Source organism: Saccostrea cucullata, unplaced genomic scaffold (genome assembly GCF_032062105.1).
Source record: "Saccostrea cucullata isolate Sc308-1 unplaced genomic scaffold, CSIRO_AGI_Scuc_v1 ctg3109, whole genome shotgun sequence".
Lineage (NCBI taxonomy): Eukaryota > Metazoa > Mollusca > Bivalvia > Ostreida > Ostreidae > Saccostrea > Saccostrea cuccullata.
Window position 1 is genome coordinate 56,537 of NW_026937123.1, and position 17,147 is coordinate 73,683.

Here is a 17,147-nt window from a genome sequence, read left to right on the forward strand (position 1 = left end):
GCCATCTTTCATATAGAAGCATTCTCCAACTTTAGTAGCCTCTTCTGGTGGAAGTGCCCTCTTACTAAGTTGAATGATATCTGGGTCTTTATGTTGTTCAGAGAGTAAACGTTCTCGGCTGAGGATGTCCTTGCCTTTGCTAACTAGTGGATGCAACTCATCATCCTCACCACCAAATTTTGGTAACAGTTCTTTCTTCTCTTGCTTCTTGATATTGTGTGGTTCCATGTTTGTTTGAGTGCCATTAAGGTCAGATAAGAAAGTGTCATTCAAATCAATATCAACAGAGGAATTCGTCTCGTCAAAGACTTGAGTATGGTCTGCCTCCATTTCTCGTCTTCTGGCCATCGCTCTAGTAACAGCACAGGCTGGATAAATGTCATCATCTTCATCATTATACATGACATCTGGAGTGATCTTCTCACAAACTATAGGATCTGGTACAACTTTTCCACCAGCTAGATCGTTGCCTAACAACAAAGAAATGCCTGGAACTGGAAGAGTAGGTCGAACACCTACGATAACAGGTCCAGTGACTAAATCTGACTTCAAACTAATTCTATGCAGGGGAACATCAATGACGCCTAGCTCCACACCCTGTAATAAAACTGACCCACCAGTAGAAGTCTGCTCAGACAAAGGAAGCACGCCCTCTAACAATAACGTCTGTGCAGCACCAGTATCTCTCAAAATCTGGACAGGTTTTATTTCGCTAGAGTCACCAAGTGAAACAAATCCCTGAGACATAAAGGGCTTATAATCCTCCATAGAATCAATAGAACTGGACTGTGAACCCTGGACATCAGGAGTGTCAGAACAAATCGAAACTAAGGCTTCTCTATCACCTCTAACTGCCGCACAAGCATGTGGTTGAGTTTTATCAAAATCATTTTTTTCTCTTAAGTTGAAAGCATTCACTGATCAGATGACCCTTTTTCTTACAATAACTACAAGTAGGAAGCGACCCTATTCCAGACGATCCTTCAACACGTCCTGAACCGGACTTAAAACCACCTTGGGATGGAGACTGGGAACTTGTGAAAGACTGAGACCCTGAACCACTCTTTTTATATGTGTCTGAATTGGTAGAATTACTGCTAGTCTGAGATCTTGAAACAAAATTCTTTTTATGAGACAGAGCATAAGTATCAGATATGACTGCTGCCTCTTCAAGAGTTTTCACATTCTTATCTTCTAAATGTGTTTTCAAATCTTGAGGAACACATTCCTTAAACTCTTCTACCAGGATGACTTGGCGCAAATTAGCAAAAGTTTTATCAAGTTTCTTAGATCTAAACCAGTGATCGAATAAATCTTCTTTCTCTCGTGAAAATTCAACAAATGTTTGATTATCAAACTATATTTTCTGAACTTTTGTCTATACGCTTCAGGTACTAATTCATATGCTTTTAATATTGCTGCTTTGACCTTCTCATAATCTGAACTCTCAACTACCCCTAGTGCAGAGTATACCTCAGCCGCTTTTCCAGCCAGTACACTTTGTAACATTGTTGACCAAACATTTCGTGGCCATTTAAGATTCTCTGCGACCTTTTCAAATTGGGGAAAATATTTGTCTACAGATTTTTCTTCAAATTTTGGAACTAATCTGATATTTTTTGCTGCGTCAAATTCAGTTTTGACAACTGACGGTTCTGGTTGGTTTTGTAATTTTAATTTCTCTAATTCAAAGTTCATTGCACGGTCTCTTTCTCGCTCTTCTCTTTCTGCTGCTAATTTGTCTAATTCAAATTTTCGTTCACGCTCTCGTTCTTCTCTTTCTAATTTTTCTCTTTCTAATCGCATTTTCTCTAACTCTACTTGAAACTGATATTCTGCCATTTTATAAGAGCCTAACTCTGATTTAACTGTATATTCTGGACGATCGTATTTTCCAAAGACGTTTTCTTCTACTAGTTTGTTTGCAACCTTAATTCTAATGTCTTGCTTTCTCTGAGAGGATTTAATATCTAACCCAAAATGCAAACCTAATGCGATCAAGTCATCCTTTTTTAACGTATCAAAAACCTGAACACTTGGTGAACTAAGAAAGTCTGTGACCGAAAACACCATGTTGATTTCTGCTGGCTTATAATCAAATTTGCGGTTCAATAAACAAAATTCTGACAATAAACTGCAAAAGTGCAAGAAATTCTTTATCCCGGACGAGCCCCCAATTCTGTTATGGGTCAGAATTACCCGAAATGCCAGCAAAGATCAATAACACAATTTGAACTTAACAATAATTTATTTACAGTAATATATAATAAATATATCAAACCTAAAGTACAAACTTAGCAAGAATCTAAAAATACATACATCAAAGTGTCCGTATCTGCACACAATGTCCCAGTGAAAATATATATCCCAGTTATATCTCAATAGTGCTTATACGACAAAGTATTGTATATGCATCGAATTGACAGGGTATTTATATAGTATCATAAATCTAGAATATTCTAGAAATTGTTAAAACATGATATTACTGGAACAATCTGGACATACACAAAATTTAAGAATGTTCTAGATCAAATGACCAAACATGTTGACTGACCACTCTGGAATGTTCAAGAAACTTAATGTTACTAATTATATACATAATGAAACAATACACATCTCACAACAGTACCAACAGCACATATATTTAAAAAGAATAGTTTTAAAAGGAGACAGGTTGATTTTTGTAATGTTATATATGATAACAAACAGAGAAGAGGAAACGCTTCCCGATCGATTCACATGCGAAAACATCTCCGGCTGATATGTGACGTTGAATTGACGTTGCGATGCTGCTCCAAGTCGATAGACATACGCATGTTCATAATTCACCGGAACTTATCTAATTATCCTATGAATAAAAAATTTGTATAATTGTTTTAAACGTTCTTTATAAAATGTTGACGAATTTTCAGGAATTTATCTCCGCCCTTTACGGAGTAAAAGTAAATGTCTCAATAATTTGCGAACAGCCCTCGTACTGTATTTGTGATGGTTTTTATTTTTATTATTTTTAATATATACGCAGGAAATTGAAAGCTTTATTCTGAATTTTAGATGTTCAAACATTCTTTTGTGTTTTGGGTCTTTGGGAATTTGGAAAAGTGACTCTTGCAAGTGGATTTTTATATGAAATATTTTTTACTTAGATTTTAATATTATGCAGTATTTTCATTTTGTGTACATGTACAAGTCTGAAGTAAGATTCCCATCACTTGGGAATAAAATATAAGAAATTTTATTAATTACAAATTTGAAAAATAAAATCAGAAGGAAAAAAATATTCACAGAAAAAAATATTTATGACTTCTAATTCCGAATAGTTGACATCTGCATTATAAGTTGTGATGTAATACATCTAGATTAAACTGTGAGCTTTCTTCAATCATGTAATGTACCATTTATTTCACTCCTCCACAAAATGTGATGACGATTCCTGGCTTCTTTATCAGATCTTCTGGCATATGCTTATTTTCAAAGAACAAAATAACCACGGCCTGCTTGCCTGAAATTCAACGATGAATAATTATACATTTCTATTTTAAATGGATAAAATCTTTACCACGCATTCCAAAAGCTAGATTGATTTGATGCAATTTTAGAAAACAATAAAAATTTATATATACCACGGTATATCAGAAATACCCATGCCGTTTGGGATTGCTATATCGTAGTGAAAGGTATTAATCCAACCCAAACTTTATTCAAAGCCGTTTAAGTTTTGTCTGTTCATGGTAGAATTGTTTATTATACTTTATCTACTCCTAAATATGCATATAGTTTACAAATGATACATTTTTTTCCCAAAAATTCTTCTAGCTAAATGTTTGAAACCACCTGTTTTTGTCATTTTTTCATATTTGTTTGTCTACATGACGTTATATATTTGATTGGTCAGAAGCAATAGCACTTTGTTTATTTGGAGTATTTATAGCAAATGACGGTTATCGTTCTTGACTTACATAATACCTTTTATTTTCCTTGTTTTGAATCGCTCAAACAATTCTGAATTTTCTTCCCTTTTTTGACGAGTATGAAGTCCAGTTGGCCAATTACGTTCAGTGGAGTTCTCCATGAGTTTTTCTGTTACTTCCTGAGGAGGATCACTGTTATTTAAAGCTTTCTTAATACTTTCTAAATCTGAAGTTGGTGGTGAACCGACCAAGTTGTTCCATTTTCCGACATTAGCCAATTTCAAGTTGCTTGCCCATCTATGAAGAAATAAACTCAGACCTTATTTCATTTTTATACAGTAAAACTCGGTTATAGCGAAGTCCTGGGGACCTGTGAATTTAATTCGCTATATCCGTAATTCGTTGTATCCGTATAACGAATTCGTGTAAGTGTCTACAGCGAACTCGCGATATGCACGTTTTCCTTCAATGATTACAACCGAATATTGTAGGGAAACAATTATTAAAAGGCATACCGTGACTAATTGAAGTTTTCATTACAAATTGAATTTCATTTGAAAATACTTACTAAAATTAAAGTCAGGTCAATATGTCTACCGTTCAGATTTTTAAAAAATTCGTTATAAAACATGTAAATTTCATTATTTTTAACCTCTACGGGATTCAAAATTAGTTCGCTATATCCGTAGATTCGCTATATCTGAGTTCGTTATAACCGTAAAATACTACAAAGAATTGTTAAGAGTTTTGCCGGGGACCCCAAGAAACTTCGCTATATCCGTGAATTCGCTTTATCCGTGTTCGTAGTAAACGAGTTTTACTGTAATTAAATTTTACACAATTGACATGGCTGTTCATGATTTATTTAAGAAGTTAAAATATATTTAATACGAGAATTATTTATCTCTTAATGTAAATATTATTTTAGTTGGGTTGTAAAATAAAAAGAGTAATCAGTGTACAATATGAAAATCGATTGATAGGATGAGTAGTACCTTCCAATTAAAAGGTCCTCATCTAAAAATAAAAGAAAACTTTCATGAATATTAATGACACTTTAAAAAACTGAAAGTGCAAGAGGTCCTTATAAATAATTATTTCATGCCCGTTTATAATATTCAAAAACCTGAAAGTACTGAAAGAAAGGCTTAAATTGTTCGAGTATATTGTCTTACCCGAAATTAGTACATATTTGAAAAAAAACTTTCTTTCTGGCCTTTGATATTTATGAGGTAGAATTTGTATGATTATAATTAACTATAACCCATCTACTAATAATTAATATAAATGGACAAGAAGCCAACGTTCTTCAAGAACCCATCGATTTAAAGATGGGACTAAGTTTGTCATATTTTATTGGAAAATGTACATTGAGAGGTCGATTGACTCTTCGCAAATAACTTCAAATTAGACCTTTCATCTTAATCTTTGTTAATTTACTGGGTATTTCTCACAGGCGACTAACAGGCTTACGAAAAGCAAAATTTCTTTACCTAGACGCCACACTTCAAAGTTGAAAATGTAAACGCAAGCGAGTACCCACCACTACTGAAGGAATAGGATTTCGGATTTTTACAATTTTTCTTTTTCTAATTTAAAAACGATACAACATGCCTGAATTTATCAGTAAAACTTATTCTTTATTTCTGGTCCTCTAGGTAACCAGATGCACGAAATTGATAATTGTCTTATTTTTTTATGACATGAATATGAGTCTAGTTCTATTTACAGGTTTGGCCAAAATGGTCATTGCCTTAGAAAAACACGATATATTTAGATCTTTATGATCTGCATATAGTGAGTCTTCATTATGAAAAGAAATTAAGTTTTGATGCAAACACCAACCAACTTTTTCTGAAAATATTACGCTATACTTTGATAAAGACTAGGAACATTTTTATGTTTTTTTTTCCTTTAAATTTTATCTTGCTTGTGTTTGAGACACTTTTACTGAAATGGGCGCACACGCTCAATATATTGTAAAGTGCTCTGGGAAACACATTGGTGCGATGAATTACAAAAAACACTTCAGAATTACTATTATAAACTGTAAGAATACTCCTTAGAATAATTACATACAAACATAATTAAAATTCTAACATAGAAAAATACTTGTGAAATTCCAATCCTTAAAAAAATTATTAATTCTTAGAAAGTTAAATTGTCAGGCTTCTCCATATAGATTGAATACAAAGATAACCAAGACCGAAAATGCTCTCAATATGTAACAAAATGGTGGTTAAATGCAAGTAAATTAATTTTCTCAGCTCTTTTTTTTTAAAGCATCAGCAACTCTGTCATAAGTAATAATTTACGTGTTTAAAAATTAAGTTCATGGAAGACTTCGAGAATAAAATTTCATATTTCAAATATATATATATATATATATATATATATATAGAAAGCACAGAGAAATTCACTTTTACAAGGATACTCACTTCCGCCCCAGCCCGGGGTTGAACTCGCGACCTACGGAATCTGTCTCCTAGCAGTATAGGAACAGCGCGTTAGACCGCTCGGCTATCTAGGCAAGTTAATAAACTTGCTTTCGATGCCGATGGAATTCTCACAACGCTGCCCTACACTACACGGTCATTGAGAATGGAAGTGAGATACAGTTATTTGGACATTAGTTTTTAGAGGATTGTTACCAATACATGTTGTGATGAAATTAATTTTATTTATAAAGCACAAATTACAACAACTCTTAAACTAATATAACTGCCCTAAGTGAAGGAATATTAATATAGAAAGCACAGAGAAATTCACTTTTACAGGAATACTCACTTCCGCCCCAGCCCGGGGTTGAACTAATGTCCAAATAACTGTATCTCACTTCCATTCTCAATGACCGTGTAGTGTAGGGCAGCGTTGTGAGAATTCCATCGGCATCGAAAGCAAGTTTAAATGACTTGCCTAGATAGCCGAGCGGTCTAACGCGCTGTTCCTATACTGCTAGGACTAGGAGACAGATTCCGTAGGTCGCGAGTTCAACCCCGGGCTGGGGCGGAAGTGAGTATCCTTGTAAAAGTGAATTTCTCTGTGCTTTCTATATTAATATTCCTTCACTTAGGGCAGTTATATTAGTTTAAGAGTTGTTGTAATTTGTGCTTTATATATATATATATATATATATATATATATATATATATATATATATATATATTTATATACGTGACTAACCTATAATTAGCGACTTTGATACAGCACCAACTGCGTTACTGATAGTACACGTGTATTTTCCAATATCCTGCATTGTGGGGAATTTTATTGTCAGAGAGTTGTTTTTTATATCCCCACCAATGTACTTATCATGATCTATGATGAGAGTTTCGCCATTTCTTGTCCAAGTAATGCAGTTAGCCTTCGGAGATCCTTGTAAAACTTCATACTCGTAATGAAAGCTTATTCCCTCTCTTTGCAGTGAAGCTTCTAACTTTTGAAGAATTGGTCGCTCTGTGATTTGAAGAGTTTTGACATTAAAAAGGGGTGTCTGTCATGCAGCATGATTTTTGCAACACCAGATAAAAATATACATAATTCAACGTTTACTTCGACTTTAATTCTTTTTTTTAAAAATTAAAATAAATTGACACAACAAATTAGAAACTCTAATATAATCTTAAGACTTAGTTCTTTTTATCTATTCATTATGTAAGTAAATAAGAACTAACTTAAACTAGTAAATAAAATGACCAATATTTTTACTTAATTTCATAAATTAACATTTTTCTTTATATATCGATGTCGAGAAAACAATACCTCCTAGTATCTTTAATGTAAACACTTCGCTTGAAACCTTCAAATACTGTCCAAATGGGTTTCCTGTTATAATGGCCTGGTATTCGCCCTGGTCATCTTTCGATACTCTCTGTATTACCAGTTTTCTATTGGTGGTTTTGGCATATTTGTTTGTATCTGAATCAATCTGTTTTAAAGTGCCACCGGTCACTCTGTACCAAGTCGTTGACCAGCTGTGCTCTTGTTGTATCTCCGCTTTAATACATGCTGTTTCTCCACATACAACTTCCAAGTATCCTTGAATAGTAATTGCAGGAATATCTGAAGAAAAAGACATTATGTAATATATTTGTAATAATAGAAACTTTACAATGTTTACAACGACAAAAAGAAATAATAGCTAGACACTTTTCCTAATGCTAGGGCAGCTAGCGCTTTTCAGATTAACTTTTCTTCAGTGGAGTATGCTTGATTACCCCATTAATTTTGTTTAACGTCATCACTTTGTACGTTCTATAGTCGATACAATCATTAAGTCAAATGCTGACTGACGTTTTTCATACTAATTCTTAGTCCATAATTTATACTTTGAATTGGCGACGGATTTTTCCGTTATCTCCCGATCATGACATGGAGCACAGGGCAGATGTGACAGGTCAGCAGGGGATGCTCACTCCTCCATGGCACCTGATACCACCTCTGATGTTCCGGAGGTCCATGTTTCCTCTGCTCCTATTTTGTATTGTTTTATCGACTTTGATACTAAATACTGTTCGTTATCTCCATATTTTTCATGTATCTTTTATACTTGAATGTAACTTTCGTATAAGTTTATGTTCGATAGTCTTTCAACAAAGATTATGAAAGGTTTATTCAGAAACACTGATTGAAATTATTTTTAAAATGCAAAACTACCTTACATGTCCTCAAACAGAGAAATGCCATTTAAGACTTGAAAAAGATTGAAAATCCTCCAATGGGGACTCGAATTCGAACTCCTTACGGTGTCACAAATTTTGATTTTGTCATCTCTTTGCTAGTATGTGTACATTCCAGGGCTCCCACTAGACCGAAAATATTTTTCGCCACTTTTCGCGACACAAGCTTTAAGGAAAGGCATACTTACATCTGATTTCTCGACAATGCAATGCACTTTTTGTTATTAAGTTTTTTTATTATGTTTATCTGACACAGACATTGTTTTAAAATTGTAATATTTAAAGCTTATGGTAGTATCCATTTAAAAAAAGAAAAAAATAATGTTGGAATTACATAATTAATTTAATATTGTATTGCTATCAGCCAACTCTTGACAGAAAATGTCTTCTTGATTATTTTTTTTCGCCTGGGAAGGAGGGGAGGGGGGGGGGTTGCTACAGACCTAGTAAAAATATGATATTTTCTAAAAATGGAAATTTTCATCATTTCATTAATTCATTTTGAAAAGAAATAAATTAATAAGTAATGAAAATTAGGTTTGAAACTTGACTTTATTTTAACAACTTGAGACTCCAGGGTTTAATATGCAAGCTCATGTTATTGTAAATAATTCAGTGTAAATTACTAACTAAAGATAATTCTGTTTCCCAACTAATTTCTTTTTCACTCTTTGTCAGTTAATGGTAAATTAATGTACACATTTTTCAATTTTCAGTAGGTAAAATTTGAAGCCATTCTTTACCATTTTCGTCATGTTTCCCTACTTTCGGTTTAAAAAAAACGATCTTCATAGATCCAGATTTTGTTGATAAAAATCTTTTATTTACTAACTTCATCTCCCAATAACACTTTATTCCCCCTTGTTTAATCCAATTGTTTAATTATATTATTTCAAGCAATTATGTAACCCTTTATTGCTCCAGGCTAGTTACCTAGTCAGCTGTGTTCGTTCAAGCGAGACGTGATTTCCTACATGTAGGTTTCAGTTTTCACACCTCTGCTGCATTAAGTAAACAATGGGACTTATCTGTGTACATTAAATAAACAAAGGAGCTAACCAGGACTACACAAATTTTGTACATGGTACATCTAAAAAATTCATTTTCGCCACTTATGAATTTCTTTTCGCCACTTTTGAAAAAAATTCGCAATTGGCGACAATGGCGAATCACAGCTCGAGCCCTGGTACATTCAGAAATAAAGCTATTGAAAATATATTTAAGTTTTTAGAAATAAAAAACATAACTAGAAAGTCTGCTATTGAAAGCAATAGCGTATGTCGCCCCGAACTGGACAAAACTTTCATTTTTCTTCACTAAAACAATACCCATTAGCTTAGCTTGGACAACCATCAACTCTTATCAGTCCATTCAGTACTTTGATTTAAAAATCAAAGTTAAAGATTTTTCACTTTTCCCCTGTTTCCATGGAAACTGTTGACTATTTGCAACTTTTAAATCCAATGAGCATAATTACAGATACTAATCATTACATAAATAAAATTTCATGAAGAATGTTCAAGGGACCAGATAGAACACTGGCGGACAAAATTCGTCGCTTTTTGCAGGTTTCCATGGCAACGGTAGCCATTTTGTAAATGAATGACCACACAACACAATTACAACCAGTGATCCTCCTTTGAGGAAAGTTTCAGGAAGATTGTCCCAGCCATCTACGAGAAACAGCCTGGAGAACAAAAACATGCGTATAATCGCAATATGTCGCCCGACTTCGTTCGGGGCGACATAATAAACCCTGAAATTGCTAGATAAAAAATTAAAATTCTTAAAAAAAAAGGAAACGAAAGGTCTCTAAATGAAATATATGGAGATAAGGAACAGTATTCAAGATCAAAAGGCCATAAAACAATACAAAAAAATAAGAGCAAGGCAAACCCGGATCGACCTCAAAAACATCAGAGGTGGGATCAGGTGCCATGGAGGAGATAGCATTCCCTGCCGACCGGTCACACCCGCCGTGCGCTCCGCAACACAGTTAAGGTTACAGTAAGGAGTCGGGGCCTTATTTATACGGGAAATGTTTACTATGATGTCACACATTATATAAGGTCTTCAAAATACCACAAAATGAAATTATTTGCTATTTTAAACTGCTGGATAGCTGTAGACTACTTAAATACTATTACATGCAGGTTTGTTGTTTGTTAAATCTCACACAACGATATTCAAACGATTCATCGATCGCAATGCACTTGTCACTGTGACGTCATCTCGCAAAAATATTACGCAATTTGTACACAGTGAGAGGCTATTTCTATTTTTATAATGTCCGTACATTCTCCGGACAATTGATACTGTCAATGTTTGTATGTAGATTTATTGAAAAAGTAATCAAAGGGCCATAATAAATCGATTTTAAATTTTTGCATGGGCATACCCTCAATGTACCTCGCCAAGTTTTTATTCATAAACTCAAGAAGCATTATAATATTTGAAAAATGCTGCGAACTTCATGAAATCTTGCAAATAAATTAATTATAGCTATATTTAATGTAGTTGACCAGCAAAATATTCAGCCTGTCGTCCAACAAATCAAATTCTAGCAATTAAATAAGGGAATCTATATATGTAGTATATCGCAGTACTTTTCGCAAACTACATATAGTGTTGTAAAGAATTATAAATTAAACTAAGATTTTTAACTTACAATATTGAAATTTATAGATGACCTCTAAACTGCAAGTATAATTGCTACAATCGTGTGACTTCGACATCACATGAAAAGTTTTAAAAAATCTAAATGTCCTCAGAATGTTGATTTGATCCACATTTTATTTTTTTTTTATATCAAAGAAGTCCTAAAAAGAATCGCCCATCCTTATAAAGTATGTATTTTTTACCTTAAAAAATCGCCGATCTTTCCATTAATAGCGTAACTGTACTGCGTCCTTGTCATGATCGCGAAATAATGGGAAAATATGTCGTCAATTCAGTGTATAAATAATGGACTAACAATAAGTATGAAAAAATGTCAGTCAGCATTTGACTCAATAATACATTGTTTTTTTCTGACAATGTTATTGTATTGACCATAATATGAAACATATGGAGATAACACACAATATTCAAGATTGAAAGTCCTTAAAACAATACATAACAGGAGCAGAGCAAACACGGACCTCAAAAATTACGAAATGATGACTGAGAACAAGACTTCTGATATTCTTGTTTCATCAACTTGTTTGTCAGTAATTTACTACGTTTTAGAAATTGTTCAAACGTAGAGCATGCTCTTACGCATTGAATCAACTGAGATCTATACCTAAACCCCGTATACAGGTGATGAAGTTATATTGTTGAAGAGGTAAGGGAAATTGACGATAGAAGAGAAATATTTAAGTCATCACGTTCATCATAGAGCTTGGTTGTTAGATTATCATTAACGTCTTTGTAAATGTATTGAAATGTATATGTCATAAAGTGACTGAATTGCATTGATGAGTTAGAGAGAACACTCATACTGATTATAAATGTACCACAGATTTACACGTAAAACCCATGTCTTCTTGTCTATTTTTTGTCTCCAAGATGAACTTTTTAATTATGCTTGAATTGTAAAGGAATTATTTTGATTTCTTACCTCGTACATGTATACATGTAAAACGTTTGATGCAATCAAAAAGTATGAATTATGTGAAATAATATGAAAGGGGAAAATGCACTATACCATTTTATACGCAAACAGAAAACTAAAGAATCCCTTCGTTTCTACGAAAATGTCGCTACCTATGTATTTGTTTTCTTTTCTAAAATGTTGGTGTCCAAAAGGACTTCAAAACTCACCTTGCACAGCTACATGTATTGTAACTGGATAAGATATACCAATGATGTTAGAAGCTGTACACCAGTAAGTCCCTGACTGTTCTCTTTGAATATTTGGCAGAGTGAAAGTAGGTCCGCTATGTAGGATATTACTGGGCAGATCTGCTTTGAACCATCTCCATGTGACGCCTGTGTTTGGATTGGCAGCTATCAACTTGCAAATAAAAGTCGCTGTCTGACCTTCTATAATCTTGTATGAGCCTTGAGTGGTACATGTAGAACAAACCTCAGGTTTATCTGAAAACATGAATAAAAGATACAAATATTGAATTTATCCTTACTGAGCAAGGTGATATTGTTAAGGTGTTGTTTTGAGGTTTACTCGAATATCTAAAAACGCACATTATAAGCTTTGAATTTTAGAACATAAATCATGATTCATTAAAATGTATGATACTTATTTAAGTTTAAGACATAATGAAAACTACAAACTAGAGATAATTTAATTACTCAATAATCAAACTGTAGGTTTCTTTGGGTAAATCTTATCCGCAACTTAATAAAATCATTTATCTGGGTCACCTAGGTATTAAGAAAGAAAAACAATCTTTTAAAAAAGTTAATGACATTTACGCACTCTCATTTAATGTTTATATGTTTTTCTCAAACATTATTCTTTCTGATAGCATATTAGATAAAACCAAAGAAAATCGCCTTTTTAACAAAATAACAAACATCTGCCAGATCTTAAAATAAAAAATGAAAGGGTCTTTGCATATTATACATTCGGCAATGGATATTTATATGCATAGATCTGTAACTCAAGACAAAAAATTACAATATATATATATATATTTAATGACTAAAGGTGCTTAGAAGAAGATTTGATGTTAACATTTTCTCAAGTTTTCTGCATAATTTCAAAACTTGCATGTTGATATGGCATTTCATTCGAAATTATAATAATTTTAAAAAGTTATTGAAACCTCAAATTTCCAGAGTTGTTCGATTGACATATCATTACACCTTTGCAAATTTATTTTTATCCTTCAAACCTAAGAAAGGAGCAATATTGTTGTGTATTAATGAAAAACATTTTAATCCATACTCCAGAAAATCTTAGTAGAAATGACCAGAACAAAACCAACACCTCAGGTCTACGAGTCCGTAACCAGTGGTGTGTGCAGAGTTGAAGAATTGAACAAACTCGGTGAAACGTAAACATTAACAATAACAGAGCTAGTGTCCTGTTTAAAAAAATGTGTACGTTTCAGGAATGTATTTAATTTGTTAAACTCTGTACACAACATTGAGCATGGTCTGACATTACAGTGATTTAGTTTGATTTCGCACATATCTATTCTAAATTTTCTGGATTAAAGATTTAATATTTTTCACTAATATGCAAGAAAATTATCAATTTTCTTAAGTAAAACTGTTAAAGTTAAAATTTATGAAAGTGTGGGAATGTGGGGATTTAAGCGCCTCTAGAGTTCGAAGCTTCGATGAATTATGAAATGAAATGCTAAATCAACATATCAGTCATGAAAATATATTGAGAGTTTGAAAAAATATTAATATCAGATCTGTGTCTTAAGACCTTTTGCAGATTTCCACTTATACATGTATATTGATAAATTTTCATTAGAAATGTTTGGGTATTTCTTGCATATGAAGTTAATGTAAATTGAACATTGCATTCAAATCAATGAGCTACTCCGGCAACTACTGTTAACAAGTCAGAATAGATTATTTCAAGATGTAGTGTTTATCAACAAAGACACCAATTTCAATGCTATTCAAAATTCAATAACATGTGTGGTAGTGTATATCAATCAAAGGCAGGAGTTTGATGATGTCAATAGAGGAACCGTACTTTTATCAGTACTTACATTGAACATCTATTTCAATCGTTACTGGCTCAGATGTCCCTATGGAGTTGGTAGCCCTGCACTCATACCTCCCTGATTGCCCTCTCTTGATATTGGGTATTGAGTAAGTAGAACCTGTTTTGAGGACATTATCAGGTTCGTCTGACTTGACCCAGCTCCAGTTAATGCTTTCCCTTGGGTTAGCAGCAGTCAATGAACAGGCTAAAGTAGCTGTATGACCTTCTGTTATCGGGTATGGGTTTGATGTGGTGCTGGTTACTTCAGGTTTATCTGGAAACATAAATGAAATTATGATAAATAAACAAAAAATTCATGTAGAAATTTAAATAACATAATGTACATTGCAAATATGAAATAAAAGGGACAAAAAATTATAAAGACCAAATCTGGCAACTTAATTAAAGCCTTAGGAAACTGTGTAAAGCGAACCGCTAGTATGATTTTCAATATACTAGTTACTTTTTGAACATATACATCCGAAATATTTCTACAACTTAGATGGATGTCACTTAGTGATTATTTTATTTAGAGAACTGTCATTCTTGTTTGTTAAGTCCTGCACTGAATAACTCAATATTATTTAGATGTTCTTAAAGATGCACACGAAATAAACAATAGATCTAAAGGATGATTTAAGCGCAATGCATTGTATCCCTAACAAGTAATATTATAGTTAACTATAATTAACTATTGCAAAACTTAGTTAACTATTATAGTAAATCAAAGTATAAAAGTAATCACTATTAGTATATCATAGTTTTCAAATTGATATAGTGAAAATTGATCATTACAGTAAATCAAAGTGATCATGGTATGCACTATTTTGTCAAAATGAACACTATACTGAATCAAAGTTATCATAAGTGCACAGTATAGTGTCATAGTTATCACTACAGCAAATCAAAGTTTTCATATCTTTATATTAAATCAAAGTTTTCACCATAGTAAATTAACGTTTTCATAGTGATCACTATGGTAAATTAAAGTTTTATAGTTATCACTAGAGTAAATCAAAGTGTCAAAGTATCCACCATAGTAAATCAAAGTTTATTATTTTTTTTTAACAAAATGAATACAATTCTGAATCAAAGTTTTCAATAGTGCTCACTATAGTGTCATAGTTATCACTAAAGTAAATCAAAGTTTTCAAGGTTATCTTTTCATTAAATCAAAGGTTTTACAATAATAATTCAAAGTTTTCATAGTTATCACTATGGTAAATCAAAGTTTTCATAGTTATCATTATAGTAAATCAAAGTGTAAAAGAATTCACCATAGCAATTAGAATCAAAGTTATTACTATAGTAAATCGAAGTTTTCAGAGTGTCAAAGTTATCACTTTAGTTAACTATATTATTTTCTTAGGGTATATTCAGAGGGTTAAAATATTTGAGATTGATCAGGAAGACAAAACATTTCGTTGTTAGGTTAAGTTTAAAATCAAATCCTAAACAATTAGTATGAGGAAAGTCAGCAAAGATACTACCCAATGATGTATTCTATTTGCTAACAAAATTGTTACGACAGAATTTACGAAATGCAGACTGTAAATGAGGTTGTTGACATTCATGTGACATCTATTTATTCGTCAGTTTCCTACCTTTGTTTCAATGTTGATCGTTCTCAGAGCTTGTTCTGAGGATAATAATACTTTTGGAGATGCAAATACATTGTGCTGATAATAGATGATTTGTTTTATACATAAACTAGATGTACTATGAGCAATGAGCTCACTAAATGATACCCACGCCTCCCATATGAATATAATGGCAATGTCCATGTTTTGTTATGGGAAACCCAAAACATGTCTTGGAACAAAAAGTAAAATAGGAGGTGCACAGTGGCAATATGTAATAAAGATTCTGTGAAAATCTCATTAAATTTCATTCAGGTATGAGTAGAGTTTCGGATGAGATAGGTACCCCAAAGCGTAACATCCGGACGGACGGACGTACATATATCTGGACGGACATCCCGTTTACTGTATACCCTCCCAATTTTCAAGCGGATGGGGGATTAATAAGAAAAGTTGAAGCCAATAAATCGTTTTCAAAATAGGTAAAATAATTATTATTCTGATATCTGGTATTTAAATGAATTTTAAGAGCTTAGAAAAATGATCAACCTATGAAGTAATTTATTTCTCAAATAACATCAAAAGCTACGTTTTATACTAGTGCAAACCAGTGAAATGAATATTTATTGTACAAAGAGAAGAAACTTACTTTTATCAGTACTTACACTGAACATCTATTTCAATCGTTACTGGCTCAGATGTCCCTATAGAGTTGGTAGCCCTGCACTCATACCTCCCTGCTTGCCCTCTCTTGATATTGGGTATTGAGTAAGTAGAACCTGTTTCGAAGACATTATCAGGTTGGTCTGACTTGACCCAGCTCCATTTTATGCTTTCCCTTGGGTTAGCAGCAGTCAATGAACAGGCTAAAGTAGCTGTATGACCTTCAGTGATCGGGTATGGGTTAAATGTGCAGGTGGTTACTTCAGGTGGTCGTTTATCTAGAAACATGAATGAAAATATTAGGAATTTACCAGGTTTTACTTTAGAAATTTAAGGGTTGTTATAATTTGTGGACACTGGCGGTTTTTGCAATAGGCACCGTCAAGTTTCGAGCTCCCTGAAAAGTCTACAGGAAAGACCTTATTTTGAGCGATATTATACAATTTTGATATGTAGGCAAATAATGTTCTCAGAGGTATACATGTATGTACATGCAAACTTTTAAAAGGAGGCAATATGTTTTTGTATAACACATGTGCAGTTGGATAACATATTAGGTATTATTATGCTTCCTGTCAGTTTGTCTCTATATAACCCATACCCTACTATTCTCGCATAGTGGTCTAAGGATTTATATAGCGTA

At 33.0% G+C, this 17,147-nt stretch overlaps 1 protein-coding gene across 1 annotated transcript; it reads right to left on the reverse strand.

The window, feature by feature from the left end:
* Positions 1-3,276: 3,276 nt before the first annotated feature.
* LOC134247391 (B-cell receptor CD22-like) lies at positions 3,277-16,782 on the reverse strand (the record flags this gene model as incomplete). Its single annotated transcript, XM_062729770.1, has 8 exons — positions 3,277-3,502; positions 3,967-4,208; positions 4,907-4,928; positions 7,095-7,367; positions 7,674-7,973; positions 12,395-12,670; positions 14,266-14,535; positions 16,507-16,782. Coding segments are annotated over 8 exons (1,763 nt in total), but the record flags the coding sequence as incomplete, so codon positions are not given.
* Positions 16,783-17,147: the final 365 nt, after the last annotated feature.